This window comes from Sminthopsis crassicaudata, chromosome X (assembly GCF_048593235.1).
Source record: "Sminthopsis crassicaudata isolate SCR6 chromosome X, ASM4859323v1, whole genome shotgun sequence".
In the NCBI taxonomy this organism is placed as follows: Eukaryota; Metazoa; Chordata; class Mammalia; order Dasyuromorphia; family Dasyuridae; genus Sminthopsis; species Sminthopsis crassicaudata.
The window spans coordinates 37,451,972-37,478,467 of NC_133623.1; the positions used below are offsets into that span (position 1 = coordinate 37,451,972).

Genomic DNA, 26,496 nt, shown 5'->3' on the forward strand with positions numbered 1-26,496 from the left:
TAACTCAAGAAGAAAACACCAAAAGAGAAAAAATGAGACCACATTCAAATGTGGTCACCCAGCTTTCTAGAGAAGATTCAAAAATGGACTGTCTGTTCAAAAATAAACAAACTCATCCGTCCCTTCTTCACACTATTCATTCTTGCACCTATATGTATGCATATAAATGCTTATACATGTAACAGGACAGGGACACAGCTTCTGCACTGGCTTCAAGCTGACCTGGGGTGCTAGTTCAATGAGTTCTCTGGCTACTTCTGACCACCAAGTATAACTCAAAACTGAAACACTTTAAGGATGATGAAGCAATCATCTGATTGCTTTAGGCTTGTCAATGAGGACTGTGAGATTTTTGTGTTTTTTAGCTAATAGCTAACATTTATATATAACTCTTAATATGTGCCAGGCACTATGCTAAATAAACTCTTTATAATCATTATCTCATTTGATCTTCACACTCACCCTGGGAAGTAGGTGCTATTATTATCCCCATTTTACAAACTGAAGCAAATATAGATTAAGTCATATAGAAAGCATTTGAACTCAGATTTGTACTCGGGTCTTTCTGGTACCAGGCCCAGTGCTCTGTGCACTACATTACCTGGGTGTCCTGTCAGTATTTCCTTTGAGTGTAGGAAATAAATATATGGCCCATACCTGAGATTTACATTGTATACTGAGTGCTATTTATTTCTCTTTTTGATGAGACTCTAGACACAAGCCCAAACCTAAGCTGTGACTTTTCCCTAGGCCATCAAGAAGTGGGGGCAAGGGTATAATGAGCTAAATCAAGCAAAAAGAGAAGTCTGATCCTTATTTTAAGAAATCAAGCTCCCCCAGAACTGGCAGGGGTTTGATATAGAGGTGGCCCTTGGTAGAGAACAGGGTAGAAACAGTGCTCCAGTCCCTCTGGGGCCAGCAGCAACTCAGAAAGGGAGAAAAAGGAGAGAGAGAGAGAGAGACAGAAAGACAGAGAAAGAGAGAGACAGAAAGACAGAGAGACATACAGAGAGACAGAGACAGAGAGAGACATGATGTCTCTAGAGGGAGATACATTTATATTGAGATAGATACCCATTTAGATAGCTATTTACATAGATACATAGACATCACTTGAGGGAGAAGAGGAGGGAGGAGAGACAGAAAAATGATTTCTCTATATAAAGGGAGCTATATTTATATTGAGATAGTTACCCATATAGATAGCTATATAAATATCAAGTGAGGGGGAAGAAAAGAGGGAGGAGAAAGAGAAGGAGGAGGAAGAGGAGGAGTCGAAGGAGAGAAAGACAGAGACTGAGACAGAGAAGAGAGAAGAGAGAGAATATTTCCCCATGATTCCACATCTCCACTTTTCAGAATAGTTCTCTTCAAGGCTTACTTTAGCTGCTTCTAGAAAGTCTTTTTGGAGCCTTCCTAATATTCTCCAGCTGGAAATCTTCCTGTTTTTCCTTAAATTTTCCTAAAGCATTGCTCTCAGATTTTTCCTTTGCCCTCATTGTTCCCTAGCTTATATCAAATATTTATTAGCATATACGGTATTTCACATAATAGACCATAAGATCTTTGAAGGCAGGCCATGTTTCAACTTCTGTTTTTGTGTTCTCAACATCTAATACAATGTTTTACATATAAAACACATTTAATATAGGTTTGTTGAATCGAATAATTTTAATTTTGTAAATATTGTACTCTAATATTCCAATGGAACTGTGATATCTTTCATTTAGATATCCCTTTAGCTTAGATACTACTATCATTTAGATATGATAGGAGTATCATGTGGATAGCAACCCATTCATCCCTGCCTATCCTCTGTATGCTTTCTCCATATCCTCTTATTAATTAACAACATTGTTGGGGCCTTCCTTTCATTCTCTTAACTTTGTCTAGATACAAATGGAATATAGGGCTATCCATAGAGTACCCCTTAATTTCATAATTATGATTGATCCATCATACTTTTTCCTTTCAAATATTTCTGTTATTAAATCTTTGACACCACTTCTCCTGTATAATTCTTCTTTTAAAATGTGATCCAAGCAGCTGATGTTCACTATATGCTTCTGCATTTCCGTTCTGGTGATCTTCAATTCAGGTTATTTGGAGTTTTGATATTTCATGACTCATATTCATATACCACCACTGGACAAAATACTGATGTTTAACGATGGGCCTTTGTTTCAGGTAAAAGCTTGAGGCCCAGAAAGTAGGGCAGTATTGTTACTGCAATATGAAATCCAGTAGATATTTAAAACTGTTTGTAACTGAGGTTCAGTCTCATATACAATCTTCTGTGGTTCTCTGTATAGTGAAATATCCATGAGTGACAAGTTGTTTTATTGATTCACAATGAATGGGAAGTTCCTCTTCAATATGGAGTCTACTTTGGACCTCCTCTATCGCAGAGGCAAACGTCTTTCTGGAGCATGTGTTCTCCTTACTTTATGCCTTATTTGATACAAATAACTAGAGAGACACTGAACTGAGTTATCCCTGTTGTTATGTATTTCAAGAAATCAGAAGCAGCAAGATTGTGTAGTGGATAGGTAGTGGATAGACCACAGGCTCTAAAGTCAGGAGGACCAGAGTTATCTGCCCTCAGACAATTAGCATATACTAGCTGTGTGACCTTGGGCAAGTCACATAAGTGGGTTAACCCAATTGCCTTGTAACAAAAAGAAAAATCATACATGATTTTAACATTTACATGAGAGATACCTTGTTGGTGGAAGTCTTTTAAGGTGTTATTTTGTTCTATTGAATTAATTTAATCATCACAAATAGCAAAGATGTTGTACTCTCTACACATTCCATTGTGTGACTTTAAAGATGTAATCTATTGTAGGACATCATCTATGAATGTACACTTGATAGAACGATGGAGATGATAGCATTTATATAGTGCAAGTTTTCCAAGTGCTTTCCATATGTTAACTCATTTGATCCTAGGCATTTGGATCAGTATTTATTGATACTTTCCTCATTACTACATTAAAAATGTAATCCTTTCCTAGATTTTATCCTCTGTTTTTGGTATCTTCCCCACTTTGATACCTTGACAATAAAATGCTCAAAACCCTAAAACTTTTGGGTATATAGACCCCTTTTGTGTATAATTGGGATACTTGAATCCCATGTCAACAAAGGATAAGCTCTTGTAAGTCCTATCAATGCCATCAATTAAATTAATCAAATATTTATCAAGCATCAAGAGTGTTCAAGGTACGGAGCACAGTGTAATTAATATGCTTCAGTCTACTTATCCTTTCTATGAATCTCTTCATTGAGCTTTGGGTGACCAGCCCATTCAATCCACCAGAATCAGAGGTATCTCATGTCTCTCAGGTATATAGGACAGCCTGAAGAATATTGGTGTAAAAAAATGGGCTTTTGTTTTGAGGGGGAAATTGCAGCAAGGAGAAGAACTGTACTGTTTCCCAAAGGCAATTCATTTAACTCTCCTTTTCATTTTTGAGCCCAATTCATTTATATATCCTCTGTCTTTTCAAGCGCTCTCTCTCTCTCTTCTCTCTCTCTCTCTCTTCCCTCTCTCTCTCTCTCTTCTCTCTCTCTCTTCTCTTCTCTTCTCTTCTCTTCTCTTCTCTTCTCTTCTCTTCTCTTCTCTTCTCTTCTCTTCTCTTCTCTTCTCTTCTCTCTCTCTCTCTCTCTCTCTCTCTCTCTCTCTCTCTCTCTCTCTCTCTTTCTTTCCCTCTCTCCCTCCCTCCCTCCTCCAGCTCTATGGACAGCCCATCTAACTATATCTCATAGGCTGAAAACTAGGCATTCTTCATCCAGTTGGTGTTTTATGTGTGGATAGTTGTCCCAAATGGGTTTGAGTAATCGTGAATGTCATTGAGTGGGTTCTCTATTGTTCTAGGGCTTGATACAATGCCAAACAGAAACAAAATCTATAGAAACACACCACCTACAAGGAAGTCTTCCTCTGCTGTGCTGGATGTTCTTGGAGATGGCAGTAACCACCTTTCCAAAGCGTATGTCTCCCTATTTTATGCTTTGTTTGACATTATTCATCAGGAAATAGATCAAACAAGATTAGCATTTCTTTTTACATCTTTGAAGAAGTATCATCTTATCTGAACATATGCAGAGGAGATGAGCCCTCAAGGCAGCATCTTTTTCAACCTCGATAGATACTTTTTTTAAAAAGTATTTAAAAATCAATGTAGGACTTTTGATTTGTCATGGAGTTTTTTATTTTCCATTATTTTTAGTCAACTTTACAAATATAAAACTGTGGGTAACTTTGAACATGCCAAAATTCTGAGTATAATTAATTTTTTTGAGAAATAGTATGGTACAATCAGTTTCTGAGTTAGGAACCTCTGGATTCAGTTCCCTGCCTCTGACACATATTGACTATGGAACCCTGAGCAAAAGCCCAAGAGCCTCTTTAAGACTACAAGTTGCAGAGCAGTTACAGATTTGCATTAATAAAGGGAGTTGCTATATAGTCATATCTGTAAAACATCATATCTGAAAACATCCTTCTATCATCTTTTTTAGGTTCTTTATCCCACATAATGTTGATAAAAGTTTTTAATTGCTCCAAAAGAACATTTAGAAATAAATCCTAACATTTCCTTTCAGTTCTGAAATTCTGAGTCTACAAAAAAAAAAAAAAGAAAGAAAAGGTTGAATGTCTATTTGTTCATAAGAAAGAAAAAGAAAAAAGAAAAATCCATTTAGGAAAGGGTTGAATAAAAAGACCCTCAATAGTTTTTGGTTTGTTTGTTTGTTTTTTGTTTTTTTTGTTTTTTTTTAGAAGAAATGATTCTGTCAGCCAAAGATAACATGCTGGTTCCCCAGATAGAATAGGGCACGGTAAAAATGGAAGAACATTCTCTGTCTCTGACTGAGCTTCACTTGGTGTTATAGGGCTTGTATTGCCCTTGGGAGTAATTCTCACAGTGGATTGTTTGGCTATTAACGTCTTATTTTTTTATTTCCCAATCTTTATTATCTTTGAGTTGTCTGAGGGCAGTTGAGTTTGTTTCAGGGCAGTAATCTCCGACAGCAAGCAAGGAAGATGAGATTTCTTCAAGTTGCAGAGTACATGGAAAGAAAAAGAAAACCACAGCCCTGACAATGTCACATTGGTAGCTATGATTTAGTGAAATGATATTCTAGAAAGTATCTGCAGTATAGGCAGGATTTACCAGACAAGTACTCATTGGCAATGAAATAAAGATGACCCTAAAAGGATGGCATACTCCTCTATTATCCCTCCCCGATAATCAGCAAATGGTATCCAGTTGTTTTATTTTTCACTGCCTAGAGAAGAAAACATTTTATGTATTCACAGCTGAAATAACGGTTTCTGGAAAAGGTGATAGGTTACTTACTAGCCATGACTTTTAGAAAGATATCCTTGGAAAAAATGGAAGGCCAGCTTAGTTAGAAGTGAGATGAGACAAATAGGTATATATTTCACATTTCTTCCAATTTATTTGGTCCTACAGAGGGGTACATGTAAAGTTCCCACAGTTCTTTATTTTGTATTCCCAGAAGGTTACAGATGGGCCTGCCATTTTTTTCCCTGGGTCTTCCACCATGCCATGACAAAAGATACAAAGAAAGTGGTAGAAATCAGCTTTGCAAGTTCAGACTCAGAGGCTGTAATGGATCCTAAGCTTGGGAAAATTCCATATCTGGCTGATTGAAAATAGCCTCATCAGGAATATTTTATACCCAGGACTTTTCATATTGGTTTTACTTTCAGTCTTGTGTTGAGCATTTGTATTTAAACCTGTGAAAGCTGGTTTTCTGTATGTTTACCTTTCTCCGCCTTTCCCCACCAATAAGCTCAGAAGCCTACATTTCCTTAATTTCCTCCTTTGGAAAGTAGGGTAGGGTTAATGATGTTCTCTAGATCGGATGGTATAGTGGAAATAGTACTGAATTTGAAGTTAGAGGGGTGACATCATGATACAGTGGAAAGAATGTTGCTTTCAGAGTCACTGAGCCTTGGTTCTGCTGTTTGCTAGTCGTGTGATTCCCAGGTAAGTCATTTTACTTTCTCAGCTGTAAAATGGGAGAGGTGGACGAGCTAGCCTCTAATGTCTAGTTTGAAATCTATGATCCCACATTCTTAAGACCTGAATTTCAATGTCAGCGGGTTATTCCTCTTCTGTCAACCTCAGTTTGCTCATCTGTAAGATGAAAAACTTGGACTCAATGAACTCTAAGGTCCCTCTCAGCTTTAAATTTCTGATCTCTTCCAGCTCCAGTAGAAATGAATACTTAGCAACCTGAACAGTGACAAAGTATACTCTCCCTTAAAGGAAAAAATGCATTCACTTTGACTGGTATATGGCAAATCTTAGCCTTGTTATGCTTTTAAAGAGCGGGGATAAATAATGAATCAGGTGAAAGTGAATGCCACTGGAGGCTATGGCAAAGTTTTGTTGCTGTTATAATTATTTTCATTTCACAGTGTTTGACACTGATACCGTTCATGTTTTAATCATTGGCAACTGCCTTTAAACTTGGAGCTGTCTGGGGGATTGTTTCGACTCTAGTGTGATAGTTGATGTATCTTGAAGGAAGGAGACTGAACAGCACAGAGCTGCCCTACGGTCCCCGGTAAGGAGTTCTTTAAAAAGCCAAGTTCCAGGAGCGTGGACCATTGGGAGGAAAACACTCCTTCGGAGAGAACAGGAACCAGATCAGTTTCCAAACGGCCCCTTGGTGACAATGACAACTTTGTGTAGGACAACTGCTGAATGATTCCAAGATTCAGAGAAAACATACAAATAACATCCCAAACGCTTTTGCTTAGTTTTTACAGTAACCTCAAAGAAAACAAAGCCCTATGAGCTTAGAGTTTGGGGCCCCTGACTGGTGGCTGGCTGTGTGCACGGAGTCTGGGGGAACTCGGCTTCCCATTCTCCAAATTGAGGCTGTCCCCGGCATCCCAGAATGCCAGAGCTAGCAGGGGCTTCAGAGGTCACGGAGCTCACTCCTGCCAGAACAACACGCTGCTCTTGAGCATCCTAGCAAGTGAGCGTGCAACTTCCATTCCAAGACCTCATATTCAACTCAATAAGTGCTTTCTATGCGCCAAGCATTGGAAACGCAGAGCCCAACCCGAAAAAGCCCCAAAGTGCCTACCCTCAAGGAGCTACCATTCCACCGGGGGTGTCCAGTAAGGGAAGCAAAAGCAAAAGTCATACAAAAGAATGGCAGGGCAGGGAGAGGACAGTCACGATTTGTTGTGGGGGAGGGAGAATCCGAAAGGAACTTGAGGTAACCAATGCAAGTGGAGGAGTCGTTGGGGGCACACCCGCTAAATGAAGCAGTTAAAGGTTGTATTTAGACCCCACTGGGGGCTCCCCCCTCCAGGAGAGAAGCGATAAGGAAAGATCTCTATCCCTGATCTGACTTTGCCTATCTGGGACCCAGAGTAAAAGCATCCGTGCATCCGTGCCATCTCAGGGAGCCCCATACTCTGAGGGACTAGGGAAAGAAGGCACTAAAAAGGGGCTGGGGAGGGGGGATCCTACCTGCATCTTTCTTGGAAGGGCAAGGATAGTGAGGGGCGGTTTTATTAAACTTGGGCTTGCTTGCATCTGGGACACCCCTTCCCCTTTGCCGGCAGGAAACAGTGGTGTGTTTGTGATTCCAAGAGGCAGACTGGGGTGGGGGTGGGGGCGGGGGCGGGGGCGGGGGCGGGGAGGAGAAGGGGGCTTAAAGAACGGACACTTCCCAGGCTCCGAAAGCAAGATAGGGGCAGCCTACAAGAGCTGGGAGTGCTGTTTCAATTTCATTCTGAGAGAATTTATCTTGAAGCAGCCCAGGATTTCATTTCTAACAGTTGATCTGAATAGACTGCCTAGTAGTCAAATGGGATCTTTCAACTAATACCTCTTAGGGACCGTGATGCTGTGTCACTTACTGCCCTTTCCCCACACCGTGGTTTTCAGGTCTTCACCTACCCACGGGAAGGGAGAACCGGCCCCGATTATTCTAATTAGCTCTCTCCAAAGCTCCAGAGACATGGGCCCTTAAACTGTCTGCTCCTTACTGCCCAGGTCTCGGCAGAGACCCTCACTCAGTCCTTGTGCTGTGCCTCGTACTGTGGGCACGTCTTCTTAACATTGATGGTCAAGTTTGTACTGGCTCAGAATCCCAGGATTCTGATAATGAATACATCTTCTGGCTATATATAGCTACACATGCATAGAATGAGTTAGAAGAAATGCCACATTGTTTCTCGGTATCCGTTGTTACTTCCCAATTGCATTATGCAATATGATGCAAATTCGGAGTTCCTAATGAGCAGAGTCTGTTGTGTTGGAGTAGAGCACAGTAGAGGGAATTTTTCCACGGTGCAGCTGTTACCTGTGGCGGAGAGGAATCTCACCTCACCCCGGCGAGCTGCACAAATACTCATAGTGTTAGGGGAAAAAGCCCTCGGTGTTTCCTTTAAGCAGGGCTGTTTCAGAATGGATCTCCCAGAACATACAGCAAATGCTACCGCTGCTGCTGCCCACTCAATTTCCTCCCCAGATTGTTTTTAATAGCACAGGAGAAAGGGGGGTGTCTCCAGAAAGCCTTCTTTTTCTTTTTCTTTCTTTCTTTCCTTTTTCCAAGGTGTAACCCGGAACCATGTTTGTAAAAAGTGTAGCTATATGTGCACAAGGCGGTGGAGGAATTCACACCCGGGCAGGAGATCTGTGCATCTGGGGAAAGGGGAAGGGCTGCGCTGACTGTGTCACAGAGAAGTCCCTCGCACGGGGCAAGATACAGCATTAGCTCCTTAGAGAGGGCTAGGACTGTGCTCTCACAGAGTGTTCGCCCCTCGGGGTTGCCTGTGGAGAAAGAGGCCCTTTAAACAATCAGTGGTTCTGGTTAATGTTCAGGCAGCAAATCTGAGCCGGCATCCAAAGCCATTGCCTCTTTCAGCTTTAGGGCTTTCATATGTTTAAACAGAACTCGTTGCTGGCTACTGGATAGATCCCATTCTGCTGCTAGTGCCACTAAGGAATGCTGCTGGTAGATCGGGCAGAAGGTTGGATTAAACACAGGGCTCTCACGAGTGTGTGTGTGTGTGTGTGTGTGTGTGAGAGAGAGAGAGAGAGACAGAGAGAGACAGAGAGAGACAGAGAGAGAGGGAGAGAACAAGTTTTATTCGCTTCCGTGCACTCCCCCACGTATAGTAACTAGGGGCTCTGCATAGAGTAGGCCTCACTAAATATTTGTTGCATGCGGGGGAGGGAATGGGGGGTGCTGTTCACTTACACCTCACAAAAAGAGGCAACTGATTTGGTTTGCAAGGAAAGAGGCTGTATCAGCAGGGGCTGGGGGGGCGCTAGAAGAGAGGCTTGGGTCAAGCTTTATTTTTGCAGCCCGCCTGGAAATGGCCACGGAGCTCCCCCAGTCACTTGGGTCTTCACCCTCCTGTCCCCCCCGAGCCTTCCCCCCGTGGAGTTGCATTTCTTTTTCTGTTTTTGGCCACAGCCGGCGAGGGGCAGAGAAATGAACTTGTTTGAATCTGACTCTTCCTCTGACCCTTCCTACCCCCTAGTGGACTCGCTCCCGAAAGGGAGCGGGCGAGAGGGAAGAGGCCTAGCTAATTCACGGAGTGGCCAGCTCGAGCCGGGATGAGCGCGAGCCCGGGGCTCCTGCTTTCGCCGATATCGATCACCACAATGAACTACTGTCAAGCGGGAAGCCACTTTCCCGGGCCGTCCTTCCCGGCCGGCGGCGGCGGCGGCGGCGGCGGCGGCGGCTTCCAGCCCGTCCCCGCCAGCCCTCCCCGCCCGGGAGCGGGTCCTCTCCCCCTGCCCGTCCCCCGCGCAGCCCCTCCCGGCCACAGCCAAACCCTGGAGGAGTGGAATGCACACAATGCTCCTCTTATAGGGCTAGAGCCCTGGATCTGGGCATGCTCAGTACCCCGGCAGGTTTGTGGTCGCAAGTGCGGCATGTCCCCCGTCCCACGCCTCCGCCGGCTCCCCGGCCCCTTCCTGGGCCCGAGCCCCCGGCTGCCCCCCCCCTAAGCCTTGTGGCGTCCCAGCCGGAGGCCGCGCTCGGCTCTGCGGGGGTGGGGTCACCGAGCCTCGCCCCCCCCCCTTCCACTTTGGAGACTCCCTCCGGGCTCCAGCCCCGGGCCCGGACACACAGGTAGGCTGGGAGCGCGACGCCTCCGGGATTCTGGAAACTCAGCCCCTACCTACGGAACGCTCGCTCTGCAGAAGCGCCGCGGCTTCTCCGCGGCTTCTCCTCGGCTTCGGGCTGACCAGCTGTCGCCGAAGGACGGAAGGAAGGGAGGGAGGAAGGAGAGAGGTACGGGAACTACGTCCCAAAGTGCTGCCGCTGTTTGTCGCGTCTTCACCCCCTCTTGCATCCCGGCCTCGTAGTTCTTAATTCCGTGGCTGTGGAGGTGGCTGCGTGACACCCCACCCCCTCCGCCCCCCCACCCCCACCCCTCGCCCAGGAAAGGGTCCTTCTCTAGCTGGGAGTGCCTGCCTGCCATCTCCCGGGAGTGTTCCCAGACACATCTTTGCTTGTTGATCGATCGATCCATTGATTGATCGATCGATCGGGAGTGCGCGCTCGCTCGTCTGGGTATGTGTGCGTGCATGTGTGCCGGCGCGCGTTCCCGCTAGGATGGACGGGGGTGGGAGCGATGACTTGGGTTGGCGGGGACCTTCGCTTTCTAGGGGGTCCCTGGAGGCGGGGTGGGGGGGGGACTGCCTCTTCGGGGAAAGTGTGCAATAGGGGAGGACAGAAAAAAAGTGGCTTCTGTTTGTGTGTGTGTGTGTGTGTGTGTGTGTGTGTGTGTGTGTGTGTGTGTGCGCGCGCGCGCACGCGCATGTGCACGCGCCTGGGAATGGGGCACCGTGGCCGAGGTAGGGGACCAGGAATGTGCTCGGGGAGAGGCAGTGCTGTGGAGGGGTTATGCGTGCGTGTGCCCGTGGAGGGGAGAGAGGAGGGAAGACTTCTGTGAGTGTATAGAAAGGTGCACCCCGGCTGTAGGAGGAATCGGGGTGTGTGTCCGTCCGCGCGCGGCTGTGAGTGTGAGTGTGTGTGTGTGTGTGAGTGTGTGTGTGTGTGTGTGTGTGTGTGTGTGTGTGTGTGTGTGTGCTCCCGTCTGTGAGTCCCTCTCTCGGGTGGATGTGTGTGTGTGTGTGCGCGCAGCAGGAGTGAGAGTGAGCGGAGGAGCAGAAGTCCAGATCACGTAGAGACAGACAATCGCAAAAACTGCAGAGCAGATAGGAAGGCAAGCCGGGAGGGAGGGAGGGAGGGAGGGAAGAAGGGAAAGAGGGAGGGAGGGAGGGGGGAGGAGGAAGAGGAGGAGGAGGAGGAGGAGGGGTGGAGGGAGGCAGGCAGGCAGGCAGGAGCAGCCGGGCAGGCTTAGATGTGTCCGGATCGGAGAGGAGAGCGAGCAGAGCGGAGGGGAGGGGACCGCAGGCGACCAGCCCAACCACGGCCGCCGAGCTAAGCGCAGGAGGGGAGGAGAGCGGAGCTGAGCGGAGCTAGGTGCCCGGCCAGCGGGAGGCAGGCTGGGCGCTCCATCCCCCACCCCGGCCTGCCCTCCCACCCAGGCACACTGGGGAGGCGGCGAGCCGGTTGGGGGTGGGGGAACGGGCCGACTTTGCCGGTGCCCTCGGAGCGCAGGGCGTGCGGTCGCCGCCTCCTTCGCGCCCGGGTGCCGGGGGAATCCTCCCCGGCGGCTCGGGCACCCAAGGGGACCCAGTCGCCCCCTGGCTCAGGCGCTCGCCGCCGCCGCCGCCGCCAGCCGGCCCACCTGGGTGCTCGCCCGCCCGCTCGCGCTCTGACCCTTCGCCAGCACTCGCTCGGGCCAGGGCTCGCCACTTGCCTGGGACCTTAAGGAGATGCTGCAGCTAGCGCGATCTGGTGGGTAAGCGGGGGGCTCCACCACAGAGGAGCCGAAGCCAGGGTGGAGACGGGAAAAGAGGGACTTTGAGAGGTCGGGGTTCCGGCCGGAGCTGGGGGGACCTTCTGGTCCCCGGCAGGATGGAGATGCCCGAATACCGCTCCCCTTCTGCCCTGGCTCATTCTAGGCTGCCACGGGTTGAGAGTCAGGGGTGGGTGGGTGGTGGAGAGCTGGGTACTTTGCACGGGGGGGGGGGAGGTGGGAGGAAAGGGGGATTGCGGAGAGACTCCAGCCTTCGAAGCCTGGCGTCTTCAACCGTGCCCCCCCCCCCCATCTCTCCGTGCCTTTAAAGAGGCGTCTGGGAAACTCCAGCTGCTACCCTGGGTGGGTTGGGATAGGACTTGCCCCCGTGCCAGGGGCTCAGCCCGGGCGTCTGCAGGGGCACCCGGGGAAGCGACCCGGCCCCGGGCATGGGGTTGCGGCAATGCGGTACTCGCCGAGGCTGCCAGCGGCCACCTCGGGATTCCTTTCGGAGCTCGGAGCGGCAGCCTCTCCGTTCCTTCCGCCTCTCCCCAGCAGGCAAGCGGCAGCTTCGTTTGCCATCTTCCCACTAGCCCTGTGCCTGTTCGGCTCCCCCGCTCCCCTGTCCTTTCCCTCCCCCACCCTGTGGGGCAGGAGATGCGATCATACGTTCCCAGAGTGGGTGAATGCTTTTTGCGAAGACTTCCTCTGAGTGTGCCCGCCTGTCCCCGGGAGCTGGCGAGGGGCATCTGGCCGACAAAGCACCCCGCAAGACAGTCGGGAAGCTGGAGAGGAGCCTAGCAGCATCCCAAGAGTGCTTTAAGTGGTGCCTGATTTTTCTATCGTTTGCTAAACGTTTGTTTAGCTCCTACGGTTCTTTGACTTTGACCTTTTACCCTCTGCCCTGTTTTCACTGTCCTCCATCCCCTCTGTCCTCTTTCTAGATTCTCTTAATCTCTCGCTCCTTTTTCTGGCTCCTTCTCGTCATTCTCTTCTCCTTGGAACTCCCTCTTTTCCTCTCCTCTCCCATTCCAGCTGGCTCTTGTTTCCTCCTTTTCGAAGGGAGCTGCCTTTTTTTTTTTAACTTCCTCCTAGCTCTTCCCTGCCCCCCCCCTTTTTGTTACCCACGGTAGCAATGCAGAGGGGGAAGGGAGCCCCCTTTTTCAATCGAGGCTCTGTCGGTGTTGCTTTTTTGTTCGTTTCTGGTGAAGATTTAGGTTTGTACCTGAGGAAGAAAAGTGTCTAGAAATGGCCGAACTGGACGTGGGTAGCCCAGGATGCGTGGTCATGTCAAAGCAAATGGTCCTGGGAAAATCTCGATTTGACAAAGAGAGTTGTTTTGCGATTTTGGTGATGTCATTCTCATGAATTGTGACTTTTAAATTTTGCACTAGCAGTCATGTCATCACACCAACTGGGGTCAATGTATGTCTCCACAGCATCCGATTAGCATTCTGGCAGCATTCTTCTGGGTTTCTGTTTGGCCCACCTTAAAACTACAGATCTCTGTAGGTCATGCATAATGGCTTGTCTACTTTTATAGATGTGCTATGTTATTATTATAGACATTCCTCATGGGCCAGATAAACAAAGGGGTGTCTATCCGATGTGTCTTTCACTGCAAAATTTTCCTCTTGTGTATTCCTAGGTAATTTATAGATTTTCATTATGGTACAAAGGTAAGCAGTTTGAAAGAGCAATTTCTGGTTATTTACCGTGAAAAGAAATGACACGGCTAAACCTGCATAAAGAAAAAGAAAATACATGCTTTCTATGTTTATGGAAATCTGTCTGGCAGAAATTCGTGTATCTGTGCTGGAATATGTGAAGAGGTGGAGAAAATGGGCTAATTTGCTAAGCATAAACTCTACCAACAAATGTTAATCTATTTGCTTAGAGATCAGGGGTAAGAAGGGTGTGTGGGGGAAGGGGGAACAGCTGGGAACTGATTAATTTAAGACAAGAATCTGCTGTGACTACCGAGTATATCTAGCTCCCCAGCTAGAGCCACACAGGAATGCCGCTGTGTGAACTCCATGTCCTAGGCAGTGGTAGACAGTGGTAAAAGGAGGCTGGAGCAGGAGTTTGGACTAAGTAGCAGCCAACATAAGGACTGAAGCGACAAAGGAAAAGGAAGAGAGATATGAAGGAAACTAAGGCAACAGTCTCTCTAAATGCCAAGATAGATCAGCTATTCATCTCTGTACTCCAATAGAAAATTCCTTTCTGTGGACTCCCTCAGGACAAGTTTTGTCATGTTTGGTCATTGCTACTGTGTGCTTGTGTGTGTGAGATGACTGTCCAGTAGCTAGAGACATTATCCACATAACAAGTCTGTCCCTTTCTATGGCTCAGATTATTTTTTCCTCTTCCTATAACAACATCTGCCTTCTCTTAGATGGAAAAGCATGGCAGGGAACTATTCACCAGAATTCAGCCCAACCACAGACTTAAGCTAAACCAAACTGGTGTGGTTTAGTGGACCATGGCACTTGGAAGGAAAAGCTGAGTGACCTTGGATCACTCCCTTTCTCTCTCTAAAATGTAGTTTCCTTGCCGTAGCAAGGGAGACCAGGATACTGCGAGGCTTAGAGGAGATGAGGGATGTAAACGGAATTTGCATTCTTTGAACTGATGCACAAATGGAAAGGTCTTGTTGTTGCTGCTGCTTGTATGTTTACCACTATGTCCCTTCTGCTTCTGTCTCTTAACTCCCTGGGCTCCACACTAATCTAGCCCTCTTATTTTGTTCCTCAGTCAGACCTTACGCTGATCTACCTTTCTAATTATGCTAACCCACCTAGCCAATTGAAATTCGCACACTGGAACTCCTTTGTGATTCTGTTCTGGACTTGAGCCTACAAAGGCTAGGGACTTTTACTGGGGTCCATGCTAAAGAAGACTCTGGCACAAGCTAGGTAGAAAAACTATTTATGGAGTGGTCAGGCTTTTGCCATAATCAGGAATCTTTCCTTGCATTTGCTGTCGTCTTTGCCCTACACAATTGTGTACATTCCCTACAAATCATTAGAACTAAAGCCAAAGATGTATGTTGTTTGGATTGGGTTTTCTGGGTGGGATCATTGTTGTGTTTTAGTAAATATTGAATTTTGGTGATTTAGATATATATATGTGTGTGTGTGTGTGTGTGTGTGTGTGTGTGTGTGTGTGTGTGTGTATGTCTGTGTATGCATATATAGATATGTGTAGATAGACATGTATGCATATATATAAAGGCACATGAATACATCTTTCTCTCCAAATACACAGACATACACACACACACACACACACAAAGACATATATTGCCTAATAATTCACTAGGGCTTAGTTTCTGCCCAGATGAATTTTCAAGAGAATTACCATTGAAAAAAATGTTTTCTTTCTTTTTCTTTTTAGATTCTTTATCATTATTCAGAAGCATAAAGTTGTTTGCTGAATGCAAGAAGATGTTACTTTGGCTCTTTCTGGTTTTGTCTCCCCCCATTTCTGCTTCGACAAATGCAGAGTCTGACCCCTCAGTGGAAATTTGCAATGTGTGCTCCTGTGTGTCGGTGGAGAACGTGCTCTATGTCAACTGTGAAAAGGTTTCTGTCTTCAGACCAAATCAATTGAAACCACCCTGGTCAAATTTTTACCACCTCAATTTTCAAAATAACTTGTTAATCGTCCTCTATCCCAATACCTTTCTAAATTTTTCACATGCAGTGTCCCTGCAGCTGGGGAATAATAAATTGCAGAACATTGAGGGAGGGGCCTTCCTGGGGCTCAGTGCATTAAAACAGTTGCACTTGAATAACAATGAATTAAAGGTTCTCCGTGCTGACACTTTCCTTGGCATAGAGAACTTGGAGTATCTCCAGGCTGACTACAATTTAATCAAGTATATTGAACGGGGAGCCTTCAATAAACTCCATAAACTGAAAGTGCTCATTCTGAATGACAATCTGATTTCGTTCCTTCCCGATAATATTTTCCGATTCGCATCTTTGACCCATCTGGATATCCGTGGGAATCGAATACAGAAGCTGCCCTACATTGGTGTGCTGGAACACATTGGCCGTGTCGTTGAATTACAGCTCGAAGATAACCCTTGGAATTGCAGTTGTGATTTGCTGCCTTTGAAAGCATGGCTGGAGAACATGCCGTATAACATCTACATAGGAGAAGCTATCTGTGAAACACCCAGTGACTTGTATGGGAGGCTTCTGAAGGAAACCAATAAACAGGAATTATGTTCCATGGGAACTGGGAGTGATTTTGATGTGCGGATCCTACCACCCTCTCAGCTGGAAAATGGCTATACCACACCCAATGGCCATACAACCCAAACTTCATTACAGAGATTAGTGACAAAGCCCCCTAAAACAACTAATCCTTCAAAGATCTCGAGCATCGTTGCAGGCAAAGCCCTCTCAAATCGTAATCTGAGTCAAATTGTATCTTATCAAACTAGGGTACCACCACTGACACCTTGCCCGATCCCTTGTTTTTGCAAAACGCATCCTTCTGATTTAGGCTTAAGTGTCAACTGCCAAGAAAAAAATATCCAGTCGATGGCGGAGTTGATGCCCAAACCCCTAAATGCCAAGAAGCTGCACGTCAATGGCAATCAGATTAAAGATGTGGACACCTCAGATTTCACTGAGTTTGAAGGTCTGGATCTACTCCATTTAGGCAGCAATCAGATTACAGCGATCAAGGGAGAGGTGTTCCGGAATCTCACCAATCTCCGCAGACTCTATCTCAATGGCAATCAGCTAGAACGGCTGTACCCTGAAATGTTTGCAGGTCTGTACAACCTGCAGTATCTCTATTTGGAATACAATTGGATCATAGAAATCTTAGCTGGCACCTTTGACTCAATGCCCAATTTGCAGTTATTGTATCTGAACAATAACCTGTTAAAGAGCCTGCCGGTTTACATTTTTGCAGGTGCTCCTCTTGCTCGGCTGAACCTGAGGAACAACAAATTCATGTACCTGCCTGTGAGTGGGGTGCTCGATCAGCTTCAGTCCCTTACGCAGATAGACCTTGAGGGCAACCCATGGGACTGCACTTGTGACTTAGTGGCCCTAAAGCTGTGGCTAGAGAAACTGAAAGATGACATTGTGATGAAAGAACTGAAATGTGAAACACCTGTACAGTTTGCCAGCATTGAACTGAAGTCCCTCAAAAACGAAATCCTGTGTCCGAAGCTGCTCAACCGGCCTTCTTCTCCCTTCACTAGTCCCATACCTGCCATTACCCTCACGACACCCATGGGACCCATCCGAAGTCCTCCCGGAGGCCCAGTCCCTCTGTCTATTTTAATCTTGAGCATTCTGGTGGTCTTGATTTTAACTGTGTTTGTTGCTTTCTGCCTCCTAGTCTTTGTGCTCCGGCGCAACAAAAAGCCGATCGTGAAACACGAAGGCCTCGGAAACCCAGAGTGCAGCTCTATGCAACTGCAGCTGAGGAAGCATGAACACAAGATCAACAAGAAGGATGGGCTTGCAGCAGAAGCTTTCATCCCACAGACCATTGAGCAGATGAGCAAGAGCCACACGTGTGGCTTGAAAGAGTCTGAAGCAGGTTTCATGTTCTCTGAGCCACCAGGACAGAAAGTCATCCTGAGAAATGCTCCTGAAAAGGACAAAGATCTTGTCCACGTGGATACCAGGAAAAGACTGAGCACAATCGATGAGTTGGATGAATTATTCCCTGGCCGAGATTCAAATGTGTTCATTCAGAATTTTCTGGAGAGCAAAAAGGAGTACAACAGCATCGGAGTCAGTGGCTTTGAGATCCGCTATCCAGAAAAGCAGCAAGACAAGAAAAATAAGAAATCACTAATAGGAGGTAATCATAGTAAAATTGTTGTAGAGCAGAGAAAGAGTGAATATTTTGAACTAAAAGCAAAACTTCAGAGTTCTCCTGACTACCTACAAGTCCTTGAAGAGCAAACAGCTTTGAACAAAATATAGGTCATGCAGTCTTATTTCCTACAGAGGACATTTATTTAATGATGAAAGTGCCTTTTGTTGACTTCTAACTTCCAAATTCTATATTATCAATAGGCATAGAGGCAGGTGTTTCCAAGGGTGTCAGATTAACTGTAGTCATATATGAGTTGTCAAATAGAGAAGGATTTTGACCTTTAATGGATTTCACTCCATAAAACTTAGACTGTGGAATCCTGTGGGGATACTGCAAACTCTATTGCCAAAGGGATGCTTTATATACATATTACGCTGAATTTAACCACAAGGGGCAAGTTGGTTTTGTATCCCCTCCCCCACTGCAAAACCTTCGCCTCCTTGTGATTTGTTAAAGCAAACACAAGCAAACTGGTAGCAGTATTTGTACCTCAGCTGGGTCCTTCATCTTGCACGTGGATTAAGTTGGTGGTGGAACTGGAGTAATCCTTTGATTTGTGGCATTGTAACAACTCTGTTTAAAGATTCTCTGAAAAGTTTTTTTAAAAGCATGCAAAGAGAGAACATTTGGTAGTATTTGTAAATCGGTAACCTTTATGGCCTGCATCTTGAAACCACTGGATTTACTGATGTTAAATTGTGCAAACATTTGTTTAAAATATACCATGCATTACATACCGATGAAAATAAATTTGAACACTTTAAGCATACCTGTCTATACATAAAATTTAAAAGAGAAAAAAAAAAATCAATGTGATTTATACAGCATTTGTGGTGACCTGAAGAAATAGTTGATGTTAATGCAGAATTAAATACAACTCAAAATTCAAACTATGACTAGAATTTGTCCTCAGTTATGTGAAATAGCTACAATCCTCTAAGGTTGGCCAAATTTAGCCAAATGCTTACCATGTGAGCGCACCAGAAACTATTTTTGTAATATAATTCATATTTATGAAATACCTTGTACACTAAATAGCAAAATATGTACTCCTTAATATTTATTTAATATGCCTGAGTTATTTTCCTGATCACAGTGCATCTATCATTCAATAGAAATTTAAACAGAGAAAACATACCAACCCGAAAGCAAGAGATGAAATGTATAGAACTATTCTGGATAATGTGATCAGGTATAATTTAAAACAAACAAGCAAAAAAAAAAAAAAGTGTTCTGTGCTATTCTTGTGAAATTAGCATATTATCTTCAGATTTGTTACCAATTGTGCATTTTAAAATAGATTCATTAGTTTTATAGTATCGTGTCTCTCAGACAGTTGGTATTTGCCATCAGTTGTCTTGCTTTTCAGGGTTCTACAGCTTAATCTAAATAGTTTTCACTACAAATATTTACAAAAAAAAAAATAAAGAGTAAGGTAAATAGCTTAATCTTAATATGCACCAGTATACTGTTCCTTCTGATTACAAGGTCAGATAATCAAGTGGAACAGTGAACATGGTAATCTTGGCTGGTAGAGGCCCCATTGTAAAATGAATTTATTGGTCTCAGTTCAGTTCACAGTATTTTATAGTCCCATGACTCCCCAAATGACACCATTGTGGTTGTTTTGGCAGATAAGGTGGGAGTCAAACGGATCAAGATACTCAAACACCCATTCATCGAAGGTGTTTGCAAGATACAGAGACTCTCTCCCTCTTGGCAAAGTACCAATGGGAAAGCCATTCTGCTTTGACCTGCCTCCATAATGTTGCCCTCTGCCACCTTCTCTAATCAATACATTGATCAATCCAGTGACAAGGAAAGTAAACAGATTTTCTTCATGCTTTTCAAGTGGCACTTCTGAGATGACACTGTGGCAGAAGTTCTAACAACAATCTTGGTGATAAACTCTTCATTTCCAGGGCCTTCTGCATTTGCTCTGGGAGGATGTTTGGTATACAACCTAGATTTAAAAAATATATATCTATATATCTATATATGTATGCATATATATATGTGTGTGTATATATATATATATATATATATATATATATATATATATATATATATATGTGTGTGTAATTGGTTTTAAACATATTTAAAAGGAGAGTGAAAAGAATTCTCTCCTCAGTTTTCACATCTCCTTGCTGGTGGTGCTCCTAGAACTTTAAGATGTGCGGTTTCCTTGACACAAAATTTGTGTGAGAAATTTATACACATTTACAAAAAGCCTGAAACAGCTATTGAATTCCAAGGTTGAAAATTGGCATTACATTACTTGTGTGACAGACGGTGTTCAACTAAAATGCCATCTGAAATTCTATGATGTCATTACCAAACAAGTACACATCCATGGAGTCAAGGCTTCCTAAATGCATAGAGATCTTACAAGACAAAAACGAACAAAAACTCTGAAGTGTTTTACTTGATCCTTTGATCAATGAAGTAAGGATTGTGAAATCTGAAGTGGACGCTTCTATGATGAACACTAATAATTTAGTTTCATCAGCGATTCGGGGGGTACTAGGCCATTGGGATGATGCCTTTTATCTAGTGCGGGCAGGCTAAATGGTTGCCAGAAGATCAGCAGTGAGAAGACTTCCTGCCACAATCTGAAGACTATAACTAGCTGGCATATTGTCTGTATCTTGGTCTCTTGAGGAAGATCGAAAAAACAAAAACAAAATGTTCAATGAAAAAAAGAGGAAATTCCAGAAGCATGGTTATTTGGAGGTACTGACTGTAACTGAATGGTGGTTAGAAGACTAGTAGTTAAGGCTGAGATGCTATCCTTAACCAAATTCATTGTGCCTACATTATATAGTGTATACTATTTTGCACAGGTCCGTCCACAGTTCTTTTTGAAAATTTTACAGTATTGTACTTAGGTGTAAGTTTTGGGTTGAGTGCAAAAGCTGTCAAGATACTATATCTCCATATTTTGTCGGTATAAATACAATCTTGATGTTAGTATAATCCTTGGAGAGGTAGTGCATATATTTTGGTTCAACATTTCTAGGAGACCTTGCATTCAAATGGAAAAAACCCAAGAACCACAGCTTGTCAGCCTGGCTTTCTTGGTTCTGTACACATTTGAATGGATTCTTTTAGAACTGTTGCAAGGGAAATGAGCTGGTATAAACAGTAATGGAAGGGTTACAAAAATATATTGTGTCCATGTATTCTCAAGTCTTAAATTATTTTTTTATGAAAATTAATAAAGATTAATCATTTCTTTGAAAGAGTACATCTTTGTGTAATTTCATCAGAAAGCAGCTATTCAAGAACAGTGGTTCAAGTACAGTGTAAGCTGATGTGTAGTCAAAATTTAGCTCTTCTTGCTGAATATTAAACAGAATAAAAATCTAAATCAGAAAATCATTTAAAGCCAGGTTTATTAAATATGTTCCTTTGTTTCCTTTTATTTTCCTTTTGTTTTAAAAGCCATAAGGATGCATACATTATAAAGGACATGGCCTCATGACTAATGTTAACAGATATTTCAGATATAACATCACATCTAGAAATTTATGGTGGTGATATTATTAATCTATCTTATCTTTTGCATGATTTGTACATTGATATTGTATGAAATGAGCACAGTGAGGTTTTTTTTTGTCGTTATTGTTGTTGCATCCAAAGAGCTGGGGGAGGAAATATAATAAGAATGTATTTATAATCACTATTTTGAAATAAAGTAAAGAAACAAATTGTATTGTTTTTACCCTGCTTTGATCATTAATATTTTTAGATTAGTTTATAATATAAAATACAGTTAATGCTATTTGGTCACTGAAAAGAAAATGTTTTAATGACCTCTGTTTGCTTTCAGCAACATCAAGGTATTAGACAGAATTTACTAAATGCCATTTTGTATGGGAAATTAATAAAATTGTTTGGAACATTCATTTTTTGAAGCTAGAGCTTGTTAAATATATTTATCCTTCCACCCATTATCAGAAGAAATCAAGCAATAGTGAACAAAATTGCTATTTCTCTGAGGTTTGAGGATAAAGATATGTTGCTTAGGATATTGTATTTATTCAATTTTATTCTCAAACCTGTGTTAAGAAATGTTTTGTTTTCAACCATATTTTCAATTTAAATTCTCTCTAACCACCAATTCCCTTGGAGAATTGTCAGATGGGGTTAGGAACAATTGGTTTGCATCTGGCATCATTGCTGATTGGCAAATATTGTTATTTGACATAAAAAATAACAGTCAGATACTGTATCATAGAGTTTAGCTGAGTTTATAACAAGCCACCAGCTTGGTTCTTTATAGTTCAATTACCCATCCATGACAATGTACTTTCTATACAATTTGGTTTCAAAAAGATTATCCAAACAACCAGTTCATCAGTTCACTTGGTTGTAATGTAGGGGGGAAAAAGATGAACTGATTGAATCTTGTTTGATCAGTGCTGTTTGAAACTAAAAATGAATGTGAACCATCTGTATTAATCAATAAATGTTAACTGAATATATGTATGTACAGGACATTACCTGATAGAAAATAGAAATGAAAAAAGATGTATTACTGTGGGATCTGATCTACACAACCACCGTAAAGGAAAAGGTCATGCAATTATCACAGTCAATCTGGGTAGGTCGGGACATGTTGCAGTTTAATTTTTTGTTGCTTTTGTTTTCAAGCCACAAGCAGCTCATTCAAAGGCTTGTAGGCTTTCCCTGCTCTTCTTGGTTTTCCTTAAGGAACAATTGCTGAGGTACTGGGTCTTTGTTTCCCAACCATCCAGTTATATGGTTGGGATTGGGGAGTGGGGAAGGGAGTACAATCCTTTTTCCAGAAAGGATTCAATTCACTGTGGTCAGACCATAATTTTTGGTTTGCTTTACCTGGATAACTTCCCCACCTTCCATTTCAGATTGGCTGTGTAGAACAGAATTAAGTAGCTACTCTATGGCTAGGTCTATATTTGTGAAATGAAGTGGAGAATTGTTGCAAGTGTGCACATAAGTCCTCAAAATACTCTTTCCTACATTATATAGGCATTCTTAAATAAAAACCAAAATAAACTTTAATTATTTGAGTAATGTTTTAGTTCTCCACTTTGCAATACTAGTGTAGACCTAGCCTCATACAAAACACACAATAGGTTATGTGGAGTCTAGAAGGATTGTTTTAACTGTACAGAATTGTACTTTATCTAAGTTTCAATGTCATTTCTTTTTAAGTGTTAACTATGCTTGTGTGCACAATATGTTTGAACTACATTGGAAAATGTTGATTTAACAAAAACAACCTGTGAGGTTTTTTTTTGGGGTGTGTGTATGTGTGTGTGTGTATGCATGCGTGTGTGTGTGCATGTGCGTGTGCATGTGTATGCACGTGTTTGATAACAAATAACTAAGTTGATTTCCCTTTTTGAGGAGGGAAATAATTTTTTATTGGTGACTGATGTCAGGACAAAAAAAGAAGTGGAACATTGAAACAAATTATTTGAAAACATTTATCCTTCTCCCTCCCCACCTTCTGCCTGTCCCATCCCTCTCCTCTCCCCACTCTGTCCCAAATCAAAACAAAACAACAATTATTGAGAAACATTTCTGAAGCCAAATTCCAGTTTAATAGTCTACACAGCCCCAATTCGCCAGATAATTTTTCAACATTCCATGGTAGCTTCCCTTTTTAGAAAATAACTAAATGATCCAAATACAATGCAGCTAGTATTTTTATAATCCTAATTCATATAGACATCGAAATGGTCCTTGCTTTACACACATACACATACGCATATAAAATATAATAATAATAATAATTATATATATATATATATATATATATATATATATATATATATATATATATATATATATAAATGAATATACTGATCATGTCGCTTTTGACATCAATTAGCTCTGAGAAAGATTCCTTACAACATATGGAATTGCATTTTTCCCATTTATCTGTGAGACTACACCGACTTTCCAGGCTTATTCTTTCCCATATTAGCCTTCCACCCAGGCTAAGACCTAACAGCCTAGGGCAAGCTTATTGTTTAGGAGCCACTTATGGCACCTGTTGGAAAATGCATTTCTAAGGCTGTTCTTTTTCAGAATTGCTATCACTGTTTACAGGCACATAGTATGTGAGTTGGAACTCAAGAGAAGAATTCTAGTATGACCATTTGCTACTCTTAATGCTGTTTTTACCAATAAAAAATAATTCTTAAAGGTGACACTGACAGCCAATTTAATGTGTTTATTAGTTAATTATTTACACCTTTGAATTTAGAAATTTAGCCCAACAGAACTTCAGGCAGTTTTGATTCAAGAAAGCTAGGACCGTACCTGCCCAGACATGATGATTTGGGGTGCTAAAATAATTTTCTAGATAGAAGAATGATGATTATTTTTGCCTCAGTTTCCAAGAAAAGTGGGTGCTTCAGCCTGAATTCTTTTTGGCTGCCTCGGTGTGCCATTTCATTTTCTAATTTAAACTAGGCTGTTCTGTTGCAGGCAACACAAATGAGATCCTGTGTGCCTCTTGGGCCTTCCTCGATTTCCAGTAATTTGTTTTTCTCTAAGATTACAGTTATGGTCATTCTCACATATGTCCTCGTACACCATCAGTGTCCTAGTAGGATCAATGAGATAATATGCAAAGTGACTTGTACAATTTAGCGGCTTATTTAAAAGCAAGCTATCATCATCATCATTGTTGGTGGTGTCAGTATGTAAGAGTACTGGCCAACATGTCAGAATGGTGGGTTCTACTCCCAACTCTGCTGCTCATCTGCATGTCTTGGGCAAGTCACTTGTCATATATATATCCTCTTTTTCTCTTCTTCTGTGGAGGAATTGAACCAGAAAAGTGCCATCCAAGCTTTTTCAATGAGGTATGCGATCAGAAGTCCAGATGTATGCAGACCACATGAAGCTGTCACATTCACAATTACAAATTGGTCCTGTTAATCGGCCAGCTAGCAGCAGTCCATTAAGCAAAGTTAGTGATGGACAGGTGCATGTTAGCTAACTAGGTAACTGATCTCCATCCATTACACTACCTGGGATCTGGAAGGCTACATCTGGCCTGGAGACTACATTTTAGGTACCTAGGAACTAAATGATCTCTCTGAAATCCTGCTAGTTCTGACATGCTCCAATTCAATATCGAGAAGTTTGCAAAATTTAGTGTTTAATGCAATCCCTGGGCAGCCGGCAGCCAGAGAGTGTGGGTTGTAATAGACTTTATTCAGGGGAGGCTTATGAGGACATCTCGATCTCAGTTGAAGGGCCCCAAAGTGAGAACTTGTATCAAGTCACAGCGTGGAAGACTTCCTTTTTTTTTTTTTTTTTTTTTTTTTTTTTAAGTGGATAGTCAGCTACATTTATTGGGTTCCTACTGTGCGTAGAGTAATGTGTGAGTGTAAGATCAGGGAAGTAGATGGCTAAAGAGCCTTAAGAGAAAATGTCTACTTGTCAGATGAAACAATTGCTGGATTGGGATCATGGCCAAATCTTCTATTTTTCTTAAACCGAGATGAAATTAGGGCTGTATCCACACAAAGGGACCAGTCTGGCTGTTTTGGCAGAAGCCCTTAGTCAGTGGCTGAGGAATTAACTGCTTGATGGGTGGAATTATTCAAAAAGGCCTGTGTCCTTGCGGTCTGGATAGAACCTTAGTCCTGAATAGGTAAGTATTGCTCTTTTCCAAGGGGGTGGGGAATAGAAAGATGAAGCTTTGGCCATCAAACATACATTTCATTTTGATGGGGAACTGCAAAGAATTTGCAACAAATATGAGAATTCTAAAACATGGGATTATAGGTTCCCAGACTTGTTTTTGTTGTTGTTGGCTCTTGTTAATTTTCAGAAGCTTCATATCAGTGAAAATCACCAAGGATATATTGGAGAGGCCAATTCATGTGAAGAACCCCAGGAAACCAATGTACTTTGCCACAGATTCCCTTGTTCCATAGCAGGATGACTCAGGCTTGCCAAGTCCTCACTGCTGGAAATTCTTCTATTCTGCTGTTTATAAACAGCAGATACAACCTATGGCACCAGGTAGCTTATGGATATTTTTCAGTCTGTTGCAGAAGGAAAAGCAAAGTCAGAAAGCACCGTCCAACTTGGTTAGTTCTACGCTCTAGAAACTTGGTTCTATGGATGTTTCCATAATTAGGAAACTCTTTACAGACTCCCATATATACATAATCTCATTTGAGGAAGAACTTTCTGACTTAGGAGTGCTCCCATTTTCCAGATGAGATCGAAAGAGGGTAAGTCGCTCCAGGGTATACAACTACTGAATAGTAGAGTCAGGTTCTTTTGGCTCCAAATCTAGTTAGTTCCCTTTCCATTACTCCCATGTTGAACTTCTGTCTTTGCCTATTTGAATATTTATTAGTCAGTGGAGAGCTTTATCCTTTGTCCACCTACAAAGGGTGGATCCAGTTCTGGAAAGATCATTTGGAAACTCTTGGCTATTTATATAGTGAAGGTATCTGTTCATACCCACCCAATTCCTTCTCTAACTTCTAGGCAACCAATGGCAATGGAAAATGCAACATTGGAAGGAAGTGCCAAAGGAAGCCATGCCTATGCAGAAATAGGACAAGACAGTAGTGAAATTGTTACAAACAACATCAAGGTTGGGGAGCTATTTCTTATGGTACTTAAGATTTCCTTTACATAGAAAGCCAAGTTTTAGCATGTGTAACTTTACCAGAGGAAATGGGCTTTTAGCTTTGGATTCATTGCAATAACTAAAGAAATGTATGCTT

At 43.0% G+C, this 26,496-nt stretch overlaps 1 protein-coding gene across 5 annotated transcripts; it reads left to right on the forward strand.

Moving 5' to 3' along the window:
- The first annotated feature begins 9,926 nt into the window (after positions 1 to 9,926).
- On the forward strand, positions 9,927 to 23,039 carry SLITRK4 (SLIT and NTRK like family member 4). Of its 5 annotated transcripts, XM_074278703.1 has the most exons (3): positions 11,405 to 11,883; positions 15,284 to 17,725; positions 19,378 to 23,039. In XM_074278703.1, exons 1-3 carry the CDS (start codon positions 11,862 to 11,864, stop codon positions 19,494 to 19,496), a joined length of 2,583 nt encoding a protein of 860 aa, XP_074134804.1. In that variant the 5' UTR covers positions 11,405 to 11,861; the 3' UTR covers positions 19,497 to 23,039. The 5 variants fall into 5 exon arrangements, with proteins under 5 accessions (XP_074134805.1, XP_074134807.1, XP_074134806.1 ...); XM_074278704.1 differs by lacking the exon at positions 11,405 to 11,883 and adding an exon at positions 9,927 to 10,146 and having other exon boundaries at positions 15,284 to 23,039; XM_074278706.1 differs by lacking the exon at positions 11,405 to 11,883 and adding an exon at positions 10,170 to 10,308 and having other exon boundaries at positions 15,284 to 23,039.
- Positions 23,040 to 26,496: the final 3,457 nt, after the last annotated feature.

What these genes read in the sequence shown, in the direction of transcription:
- SLITRK4 (XM_074278702.1), top strand. Translation starts at nt 11,862, where the DNA reads ATGCTGCAGCTAGCGCGATCTG. An exon ending in GCTGCAGCTAGCGCGATCTG is followed by an intron (nt 11,884 to 15,283) that starts GTGGGTAAGCGG and finishes TTTTCTTTTTAG; the next exon opens with ATTCTTTATCATTATTCAGA.